Source organism: Physeter macrocephalus, chromosome 5, assembly GCF_002837175.3.
Source record: "Physeter macrocephalus isolate SW-GA chromosome 5, ASM283717v5, whole genome shotgun sequence".
Classification (NCBI taxonomy): Eukaryota; Metazoa; Chordata; class Mammalia; order Artiodactyla; family Physeteridae; genus Physeter; species Physeter macrocephalus.
This window is the reverse complement of record NC_041218.1, coordinates 28,720,726-28,733,016: the sequence shown is the minus strand read 5'-3', so window position 1 is coordinate 28,733,016 and position 12,291 is coordinate 28,720,726. Positions and strand designations below refer to the sequence as shown.

At 37.1% G+C, this 12,291-nt stretch overlaps 1 protein-coding gene across 16 annotated transcripts in view; it reads right to left on the bottom strand.

Annotated features, from left to right (window-relative positions):
* Positions 1–12,291, bottom strand: part of CADPS2 (calcium dependent secretion activator 2) — a 552,734-nt gene that overhangs the window by 131,438 nt on the left and 409,005 nt on the right. For all 16 annotated transcript variants that reach the window (XM_028489806.2, XM_055084855.1, XM_028489809.2 and 13 more), the window contains one exon: positions 7,700–7,801. In XM_028489806.2, the coding sequence (XP_028345607.1) occupies positions 7,700–7,801 (102 nt within the window). The remainder of the gene's footprint in view (positions 1–7,699; positions 7,802–12,291) is intronic.

The following is a 12,291-nucleotide window of genomic DNA, read 5'->3' as shown; positions in this document are numbered from 1 at the left end:
TAATTAATCTTCACAAAACAAGTTTTAAAAGAAGGAAATCATTTTGTTCTGCCTTTCAGGATAAATATTTTGGGTTTTTACCACTTTAATAGCTCTGTAATAGCTAAGCAAAGTGAAAAACACTCAATTAACAGATAAAATTCAACCAAGTTTAATACCTAATCTGAATAAATCAAAGTCACGCTGATTTTCACTTTAGCCAATTAATTACACAGATAAATGAGCCTGCATAGACCTGTCCAATGATAAACTGGTTTTCTTTGAATTTTAAATTAAAATTTTAAATACAGTATCTGTTTTTATCAAAGTTATAGATGCACATAGCCTGAAAGGAAACTTTTCCTAAGGGGATTTTTATGAAAAACGTAAATCCTTTATGTCAGTTCCACCCCCATTTCCCAAGTAATTTCTCGAGAAAAAAATGTTTTTAACTTTTAGCTGATTCTTTTGGTATTTAAATGTCATATCCCTAACCTACATGATAATATTTCAAATTCTTGATTTTCCAGTTTTAGATATTATCCTACTAACTTCCCACTATGGAAGAGAAGTTCTTAGCTTTTTAAAAAAAATAGATTTAGAGGTGTAAGTGGCATACAATGAACTACACATATTTAAAGTATACAATTTGGTAAGTTTTGACATATGTATACACCTGTGAAACCATCACTACAATCAAGGCAATATACATATTCATGCCCCTCAAATGATTCCTCGCGACTTGTGGGGCCCAGGCAACTACTGATTTACTGTCATTTAGATTAGTTTGTATTTTCTATAATTTCATGTAAGAGGAATCATACAGTATTGAACTTTTTTGGGTCTGATTTCTCTCAGCATAGCTGTTTTGATATTCTTTCATGCTATTGCAATGTATCAACAACTCATTCCTTTACATTTCTCAGAAGTATTCTAATACATTTTTTTATCCATTCCTTGTTGATGGTCATCTGACTTGTCTTCATATTTGGGCTATTATGAATAATGCTGGTATAAATATTCATATTAAAGTCTTTGTGTGGATGTATGCTTCCATTTCTCTTGGGGAAATACCTAAGAGTGGAATAGTTGGGTCATACGTTAGGTGTTTAAATTTCTAAAAACTGCAAACTATTTTACAAAATGAGTTGTACCATTTTATATTCCTATCAATCACTGTGGCTTTAGTTTATGTTTCCCTAAAGAGTAATGATGTTGAGCATCTTTTCATATGCCTTTTCACCATCATATATCTTTAGCGAAATATCTGTCAAAACAACTTTTTATTGGGCTGTTTTATTTCTTATTGTTTTAAGAGTTATTTATAGGGAGTTCCCTGGTGGCCTATTGGTTAGGATTCTGGGCTTTAACTGCTGCGGCCCAGGTTCAATCCCTGGTCGGGGACCTGAAATCCTGCAAGTTATGCGGTGTGGCCAAAAAATAAATAAATAAATTTATATATTCTAGATAGAAGTCTTTTGTGGGATATGTATTGTGAAAATATTTTCTCCCATTCTGAGATTCCCTTATAATGTCTTTGGTAAGATCAAAAAGTTCTTAATGTTGATGAAGTTGGAAGTAATATTTTTCCATTTATGAATCACGATTTTGGTGTTTTATTTAAGCATCTGTGCTTAGTCCAAGGACACAGAGATTTTCTGTTTTCTATGTCTATCCACCTTGAGTTAAATTTTGGATCAGGTGTGAGGTATGGATCCAGGTTTTTATTTTACATTTGGATATCCAATAGTTCCAGCACCACTTGTTGAATAAAGTATACTTTGCAAATTACCTGTACATTTGTTGAAAATCAATTGACCACATGTATGTGTGTCTATTACTGGACTCTCTATACTACACTACCTTGATTATTGATTTCTGAGTAGATAGTCTTGCCTTGTCTTTGACTGTAGGTGGAAAACATTCAGTCTTTCCTACTTTTTTACTATTAAGTATGATGTTAGTTGTAGGTTTTCCATGATGCCCTTAACAGGTTAAACATATGACATGTGGTAATAATAATTATTTTGATACTATCATTTACTAATTCTATCTTCCCTGTCATTTTCACTTTTGCTTGTTTTTATTCTCTTCATTGGTCGTATTTTACTACTCCTTTGTATGCCTAGAAATTTTTGACTGGATGCTAGACATTGTTATTTTACCTTCTTGGAGGCTGAACACTTTTGTATTTCTTTAAATATTCTTGAATTTTGTTCTGGAATGCAGTTAAATTACTTGAAAATAGTTTGATTCATATAAATCTTGGTTTTAAGCCTCATTAGGAGAGACCATGCCAGTGTTTATTCTAGGGCTAATTTTTTTCCACTACTGAGGCAAAACCTTCTGTATTCTACCTGATGCTCATAAATTAGGTTTCCACTCTAGATATTGAAAACTGGAATTACTCTTAGCCCTGTGTAAAGAACCCCCTGTAATCCTTTCACATAGTTCTTTGCCCAACTTTGAATAGTTTCCTCACATCCATGCACAGATCAATACTTAGCTGAAGACTCCAGGAGGACCCTCAGCAAATATTACTTGTAGGTCTCTTTGCTCTCTCCTTTAGAACTTTGAGTTGAAAACTCTGGCTGCCTTACCCTCCATGGACTCTCAGCTCTGTCTCCTCAAGTCAGGGTGTCCACGGGGATCCACCCAGATTCCTCCTCCCTGGACCATGATCTAGGAACACTGTGCTGTCAGTAAGCTGGGGCAATTAAAGGGCTTATCCATTGTTTTCCATCACTCAAGAATTACTGTTATTGTCTTATGTTTAATATCTTGAAAAGTATTTTTTTCCCCACATATTTTGTCTTTAAAAAATTGTCTCAGGTGGGAGGGTAAATATCATTCCATTGCTCCATCTTGGACATAAGTTGCTTTTTTTTTAAAGACCACTTTCCACCACCCTAGACATAATTTCTGTTCCTCCTACCCTTAAATGCAGTTACATCACTTTTGTGTGTTAGACCAAAATTCAGTATCTACATTAATTACATAAACGCCCTAGATAACTGAAATGTATCTAATATGATTACTTTCTAGTGTCACTATTTTGTTTATAATACTTTGCTATATTTGTTTTAATTTCTTCTTTTTATTATGTACTTAATCTAATACAATTCCAAGCTCTAACACAACTAATACAATTCCAAACTCTATTCCAAGTGGGTGAAACTTCTCTCAATATGTTAAAATATCTCAGTGTTTTGTCAATTTGATCTGCTTGAAGAATTTTCTGACCTGCTCTGGTCAGAACGATTTCCTCTCTAAGCTCAATTGCCACTTTGGGGTTTCTATTAGCTACCACTACGAAGATTCCCTCCTCTCTCATGTTGATTTCCTGTTGCAGGGATCTTAACTCTCCCTCTTTGTTTTCTCCTTTGTCTTGGTAAATTGCATTCCCCAGAAAGGGAATATGGGAAGCACATCTTTTGATGTCCAGTATGCCTGAAAATATCATTATTCTACCATTACCCTTTATGGAGACGTTTACTAGTGTAGAATTCTAGGTTGGAAATAATCTTTCCTCAAAATTGTGAAGCCACTGATGCATTGTTTTCTGGATATCAGTACTGCTCCTCACATCAAAATGAAAGCTGCAGAAGAAAAGGATCTTTTTAAAAATTTTGTTCACTGCCCGACACATTGTAGGCACTCAGTAAATTACTGTAGAATAAATCAGGGTTGAGAAGTCATTCTGATTCTTGATTCTTTGTATTTCAGCATCCTCCCTTTTATCTCCAAGATTGTGAAAATTCATAAAAATGCACTCTAATGAGTATCTATTTTAATCCATTGTGCTTGGTACTCAATGGGCTCTCTTAATCTGAACACATGTCTTTTAATTCTGGAAAACTGTTTTGAATAACTTTATTGATAATTTCCTATCTTCAACCTTAACTGTTTCTGGAATTCCTACTATTTATGATGATGAAACTCCTAAGCAGATCCTTCATTTTTCCTATCTTTGTACAGTTGCCCCTTAGTATCTGTGGGGAATTGGTTCCAGGACCCCCATGGATCCTAAAATCCACCGATACTCAAGTCCCTTATATAAAATGGGATAGTACAGTTGGCCCTATATATCTGCAGATTCAACCAATCCAAATTGATCTGGCCAGGGATGTGAAACCCAAGGATAAGAAAGGCCAACTGAACTGTGATTTTCCTATCCCTCCCACCCTCCACCCTGTACTTTCTGGAAGGTTTCATTAACTTAATCTCTCAATAGTGTGTACGTATTTGTGTCATTTGCATCAATTTCTAAGAGTTCTAATTTTTTTCCCTAAGATTTTTTCTTTTTCTTTTTTTAAGCAACATCTAGTTTTTGTTTTATGGATGCTCTATTTTCTCAAATTTCCAAGCATATTAATAATAGATTCCCACCACACCCTCCACCATTTCCTTCTTCCCACATAATCTTTCTTTTTTCCCCAAGTTGCTTTTTTGTATTACTTGTTTGGGCTCTGTCTCCCACAGTAAATACTTTCCTCAAATATCTGATGCCTTACCTTTGGCTGTCAGATTATTTTCAAAATTGCGTTATTAAAAAATTGAACGGAAGCTATATGCACCTAGGTGGGTACGTGCAGACTGTGGTCTTTGCTGAAGGGCAAGAGAGCTGGGCTGTTTCGGTGGGAGTCTTTCTTTTCCACAGCTTTAGGTCTTTTCACAATATGTATGGAAAGTGTAAGCCTGCCTGCCTGCCTGCCAGCATTTTGGGTGTCCAGTGTGTGAGTTGGAAGGAGAAGGCTGTGATTCTCAGATTTCAGAATAACCATTTATCTAATCCCCATGTTTCTGTGTAATCCTGAACTCCAACTGTGCCTGATGTTTCCTCCCCTCCTCTACCTCAGCCCAGGTACCCTCTAATTTTACCCTCTCCAGGGAATAAACCAGCAGTGCTCTTCCAGGGAAGGGGAGGGGCAGCGGCCTGGCTGATGAGGTGGAAAGGAGATCTGGGGATCTAAGTGTGTCTTAAGCAGATTTACAACAAATCATCCTTTACTCTTGATTTCCAGGAGGGCTTACAACTGGCAATTCCAAACGTTCTGGTGATTGGATGACATAAATGAGATTGCTTCTCTGTATTCCCCATTGCCTGTTTATGATCCAGTTTTTCCTGGGTGGCTAAATTAGATACCATCCATCCATCTAACTTCCACATTTTTAACATTTTTTTCCCTCTTACTCTTGCTGTCCTTGTGGGTTTATGTCTTCTGAAAAATACTGTTCTGTTGTTTTGGTTAGGTTCTGTGAGGAAACTGAGCCAGACATGCATTTAATCTGCTGTCTTTAACCAGAAGTTCCTCATTTATGTTTAATTTAGTTTGCCTTATTATTTTACCTGTATCTTTGAAATCCATTTCTGAAATGCAGCTGGGCCTGAATAAATAAATTTCTATACAAGAGTTATTAATAGTACTCTGGTTACTTATTTAGTGTGAGTTGATAAGTAATTTACGTTCTTTCTAAATTTTAATGTAAGTGGCTACGGAAGATCATTTGGTAGAATCCTCAGGAAGATCTTCATGGACAATTTAAACATTTTTCTAAATTTGCCTATATGGATACCTAAAATTTCCTCTGTTTTATTTTAAATCCCATTTCCTCTTATCCAGTTTTCTATGGACTCAGGAAAAATAAAACTGGTAAAATTTATACAAACTCTACAAATATCAAAAGGGAATATAAAAGTCAGCCTAAAATGTCTAGACCAGTTTAGTTTAGTTCTTTATAGTACATCAAAGAAATAAAAACGAAAAAGAATTCTAGCATACATCTTTACAGACATTATTAAGAGAAACAGAGAAACAGAACTGTACGAGAGAGAATACTAATACAATAAATGATGTGGACAACTGTCATTCCCTGCCTCTACTGTGTAGCTGTAAGCACTGTGGGGACAGGACCCGCTGGCGGGCTGGCTCTCACCAAGCTAACTCGATCGTGGCGGTCCCATGGCTTGTCAGTGACTGAGGATCTAGTACGTGGGCTTCCTCTGGCCCCTGGGTTTGGTTCAGGACTGGGCCTATCACCTATCTAGGGCAAAGGAGATATGAGGGTTGGTTTGCTAGGATCTTCTAAGGAAACCTTTCATCTTAAGAGAGAATCACAGAAAGAGACAGCCTCTACTACCTTCCCTTTCAACTCTGGCATGTATGCATGTGAAGCCAAGGACTTCTGTGCTCTTGTTACCCAGCTGGGGATAAAGCCATCCCAGGAAGGAAAATAGCCGTGTGAGACTTACAAATAAATGGAGCTACGGCTACTAAATTCAGCCTGTCCTAAAGTCCACCCCATCTGAGACCTGCATGTAAGTGAACATATCCATTTATTTGTTTAAACCAGTCTGAGGTAGGATTTGTTACTTGCACATGAAAGCACTACTACAAATAACCATAGAGACTTATAGTTACTGATGTATATAGTCAACTGAATGATCAGCTCTGTCTCAATAATGTCAAAAACAGGAAAATTATATACTGACTTTCATTAAATGACAAACACAATAAATATAAGGGTCTCTACACAACCTAAAAGACAATACTCTTAACAGCAAATGCAGAAACATCCTCTGCAAATGTGCTTCCTAATATGAATTTATTGGCCTTTTGGGAAGAACAGTACTCCAGTGTGAGACTGTTCCATGCATAGCATTTCTAAATCCAGCACTAAAGGACTGCCCCTATGCCCAGTTATCATGACAAAGAAAATCCTCCCTCATTCATTTACCTTCAGGTGGTGGTACCAGCCCCAGATGAAAACACCAATGCAGAGAAACAGATGGATAGTATATCCTATGATAATTTTTTCCTTCAGTATCATTTTAAAATCAGAGTCTAAGCTTTTCATATTACAAATAAGGAAACTGAGGCCCAGAGCAGCGATACTCTATTCAAATGGTTAAACAACAGTGTTTTCAAACTGTTGAGGGGGAATATTAACTGAATTTATTTTGCAGTAAGTTCACACAAAATGACATACCTGCAACATGACAGATATGCTATAAGATGCAATACACTGACATGGCAACATTTAATAGGATCTAATGATGAGACTGATAGAAAATGGTATATTTCTGTTTTTAACCATTAGGTTCTATTAAGCTAACTGTAATCAGGGGAAAACAATATTATCAAGATATTTATCCTTCACCCTGCAAATGCTTCTTAGTATCAATACTTAATTTTTTTGGCAAAGAAACTGTGCTAGACGCACTGTGGTCCTTGTTCTCACAGAATGTAAATAAAAGGATAACCAAGGACTGTATGATAGGTGACCAGGGCAAAGTACACATGTTGATGAATGCTAAAAAGACTTCAGCTTTTCCACTCTCTGCTGGAATAAATGAAAAAGTCTCCCCTGTGAAGGCGGGGCTTGAGCGTCTCCTTGCCTGGCTATGCAGTGAGAGGGAGGAAAAGCCCCCAGAGCTGGGGGAAGAGGCTATGCAAGGCTGAGAACTGCACAGGGCTAGCAAGAGGGCCGGTGGAAAGGCTACTGCAAGGGGCGGGGCCTACTGAATGAGTAGTGCAAACTGAAGGCAGGCTGAGAAGCAGAATGCAAACCTAGGAACGTGGGTCATACCTTGCAGGCAATGGAGGAGAAGCTACTGATTGTGCTTGAGCGGTAGCAGAAAGGCATAATAAACATTTGTAGGGGATCAGAGGGTTGAGTGGATTAAAGAAACAAACACTTGTACTAATGGAGTATATACCTGAAATGGCTTATCTGATTCTCTAAAAGGAAAGACAGTCTTTCCTTTATCTCCTCAAACTTCTCTTTTTCTTCCATTGAAATAGTTCCGATTCCATCAGGCCTGGAAAAAAAAAAGAGTCAGTAATTTATTGTGATAGAACATTTACCTTTTTTTAAAAGTATTTATTTATTTATTATTTATTTTGGCTGCACTGGGTCTTATTTGCAGCACATGGGATCTTCGTTGTGGTGTGCAGGATCTTTAGTTGAGGCATGCATGCGGGATCTAGTTCCCCTACCGGGGATCGAACCCGGGCGCCCTGCACTGGGAGCGTGGAGTCTTACCCACTGGACCAACAGGGAAGTCCCTTGAATATTTACTTTTATATATTTTATATCTTTCTATTTCCCTGAAAAATCCAAATAATTAAGGAAAATGCATATTGGTTCACAGTATACATACTACTTGTGTCTACACTGGAAATTTATTGGAGATATTTATAGCCATTTGCTTCATATTTCGACCTGGAATGAATGGAACAGAATTATTCTCTTTTAGACAGCCTTCAAGGTAAAGGATTACAATAAATATTTTTCAGATCTACAGAAAACAATGACTAGTCCTTGAGAATGGCAGTGAAAAGTGTTTTATAGCGATACAAAACATTTGACCAATTAAATATCCTGAATGGAATTATTATAAAAATTATACTGAACATAAGCTAAAATGTCTTAACTCCTTCTCTTCCAAATAAAAATTAAGCTAATGTGAAACTGGAGATTTAATTTTAATTGTTGTAAGGAACAGACATTTTGGATTCATGCAGTGGTTTACTGCTCTGTTTTTTTGTTTAAATATAAATGAAACATGAATACTTGAATAAAAACATTCAGAGAAGAAAGAGCACCTATGTTTCAAGATTTTTGTGCTTAACCAAATATGCCTATGAAATAAAGTATCAACTTTATAAATAAAGTAGTACCTTTAAAAGTAGTAACAGGGACTTCCCTGGTGGTGCAGTGATTAAGAATCCTCCTGCCAATGCAGGGGACACGGGTTCGATCCCTGGTCTGGGATGATCCCAGATGGCACAGAGCAACTAAGCCCGTGCACCACAACTACTGAGCCTGCACTTAAGAGCCTGCAAGCCGCAACTACTGAAGCCCATGTGCTCTAGGGCCCACGAGCCGCAACTACTGAGGCTGCTTGCTGCAATTACTGAAGCCTGTGTGCCTAGAGCCCGTGCTTCGCAACAAGAGAAGCCACGGCAACGAGAAGCCCGCGCACCGCGACGAAGAGGAGCCTCTGCTCGCCACGACTAGAGAAAGTCCGTGTGCGGCAACAAAGACCCAACGCAACCAAAAAAAAAAAAGTAGCACTAAAGACTGAACAGAAGTCTTCTTTTACTAAGATTAGGATTGAAAACATAAAATATATCTAATAGGGATTCAGAATTTATTCTATATCAATTTAAGTATCTGGTAGTACAGCAGTCATCTAAAATTTTGAATATATGAATTTCACTGTTAAAACAGAGAAAAAGATACATCAATTTCACATTTACTTTAAATATTTATATATTTCAACAAAATGAATCTTTTGCATTTCTTAACACCAATCATATCTTCTCAAATTAACTTATTTTTCTAAAGATTGTTTTAATTTCCAAAGATTTATCATTTGAACTTACTAATTTTTAATGCTTATGTATAAAATAGATACAAGTGAGGATTATGAAAAAAATGGGTATTTAAAATAACCTTCCCAACAAGATTTTTATTTGCGGTTCCCACTGTTTTTTACCTAGACATCTATACGTGTGTGTGTGTGCATTTTTGATGCTTGTAAACTAGTCAGGATAAAAGCAATTAATTCTAAAGTTATACCTGAATCATACTGGCTTAAAGACCTTTTATCCATATCAAAGCATCATTTTTCCCAGAAAAAAAAGCCTCATTTAAATCTGAGAATTTTTTTCTAAAACAGAGTAAATAATTTATTTCAGAAACTTGCATCCTGCTTGAATTTATGCTTTGAAAATATTACTTACAATTACATTTCATTCTGATCCATCAAAATTCAGTTTGAATGTTAACTGCAGAAAAACTAAGGGCAAAATATTTGGTCTTTCAAAATTTTTAGGAAGGAAAAAAGAAAGTCTGATTTTAAATTCTAGAGCAATGAACTATCAACTAACCCCAATGTTTTAGAATAATTTAACAACGGATTTTTTTTCACATATTACTTCAGAGTCAATTCCTACCAAGCAAATAATAGCACAAAACCCAGACTGTAACCTAAGCATAACTACTGCCAATGATCACAAAAGTTGAATTGGATAGTTCTATCTAAATCATTAATTTGGGAATTTGGGCAGACAAAAACTATAACTACATTATGCTATTACATAGACAGCAAAACATCCCATACCATAGAGTTGCCAGTGGTCAATTCACTAAATACACCTATGCAAACTTGATGAAAAAGAGCAAAGAACTTCTCTTTATTGTTCTGATGATTGACATGGTCCTTTGGCCTTGCGCTCTGACAGATGCCACACAATTATATTTGAGTGAATTTTACTGTTTGTTTCAACTGTCAAAGGAGACTGTAATCCACAGTGACAGAGTACATTGGTGGGTCATATGAAACTTTGCTGGGGCACATCGCCTACCTGACTGAATGAGGCCAGGGGTTCAGTCGATGAAGAGCGAGAAAGGTCAGCTGGGGGGAATGTCACTCGTGTCACTTTCACTGAGATAAAGACTGTTATACACAGTGAAGGGCTGTCACTTCACTGAGCTTATTACTAAATTACGTATACATCTGACAGGTTAAATACATTTTATATTTTGGACTTGCCCTTATTCACATATCATTATTTTAATGTGTATACCAGACTATATTAGGTATATGAAGTGGCCTTCTATATCTAAATTATTGAGGTTAAATGGCAACTTTGCTGCAGTCAAGCCTAAAAGTAACAGCTCCTTCTAAAATTATTCTTCCTAGTAAATGCAAATACTTCCATGTCATCAATATCTTGTCATGATTGCTATTAAAACAAACACAGCAATTATCAATGTGCCTCGTACTGTTCTGTTTTATATGTATAACAACATAGGATGCCCACAGCAATCCTTTCTCTAGTCCCCAAGAGAGGAGGCTGTTGAGCCTCAGGGAGGTTAGGTGACTTCTGCAAGGTCACACAGCTTGTAAGGACAGGAGCCTGGACTTGAATCTAGGTCTCTTGCATTCCAAATCAGAGGCTCTCAGTGCCCATGCCTTATTGTCTTTCCTCTGTGTTTTAACAGAAAATCAAGAATACGAAAAATCCCTAATAAAAAAATGGAAGCTATATTTGAGAAGCAACAATGCTGGAACTATTTTAAATACACTTCCTCACATCACACATTTTCTATGTTACTTGTATAAGGCAGAGAGCTTAAATACCAATACAGTTTAAAATACCTACCACTGAATCAGTGATTCAGTTGAAAAAGACCTTAACACAGGAAATCCTAAAATTTGCTCTTTCGTGCATTATGATACAGGCACTTGCAGAATCCTTGAGAGATATTTAAACCAGTTACATTTGATGAACATTTGCCTAGTAGACTCAGGGTAACAGAGATTCAAAGTATAATAGTTTTATAAGCTCAGTTTATAAATTAATTTGTCAGCTATATGTTCAAAAAATATTTAGAACTTGACCACCCCTGACCACTTCTGCTGCTCCCCTGGTTCCGGTCATCATCAGCTCTTCCCTGAGTATGGATGTAGCCTCCTTGGTCTCTCTCTCCTCCAGTCTTTTCTTTGTCAGAGTAGCTACAGGCTATTGTGAGCCATTTTCAAGTGTGAGTCATATCCCTATAGTGGTAACACTCATTGTAAAAGCCAAAGCCCACTCTGATTTCCTCTGGCCCCTCATGGCAAGTCCTCCACTCTAGCCATGCTGGTCTCCTAGCTAGTCTTCAAACATAGGAAGCATGCTCTGCCTCAGGGCCTTTGCATGTGGAGCTTCCACTGCCCAGGAGCCGTTCCCTATGCACACACATGGCTTGCTCACTCACTTCCTTCCTTTTATTCATTCATTCATTCATTTATTTTAACATCTTTATTGGAGTATAATTGCTTTACAATGGTGTGTTAGTTTCTGCTTTACAACAAAGCCCTCTTGCGTCTCCCTCCCACCCTCCCTATCCCACCCCTCTAGGTGGTCACAAAGCACCGAGCTGATCTCCCTGTGCTATGTGGCTGCTTCCCACTAGCTATCTATTTTACGTTTGGTAGTGTATATATGTACATGCCACTCTCTCACTTTGTCACAGCTTACCCTTCCCCCTCCCCGTGTCCTCAAGTCCATTCTCTAGTAGGTCTGTGTCTTTATTCCTGTCTTACCCCTAGGTTCTTCATGCTTTTTTTTTCTTCTTAGATTCCATATATATGTTAGCACACGGTATTTGTTTTTCTCTTTCTGACTTACTTCACTCTGTATGACAGACTCGAGGTCCATCCACCTCACTACAAATAACTCAATTTCGTTTCTTTTTATGGCTGAGTAATATTCCATTGTATATATGTGCCACATCTTCTTTATACATTCATCC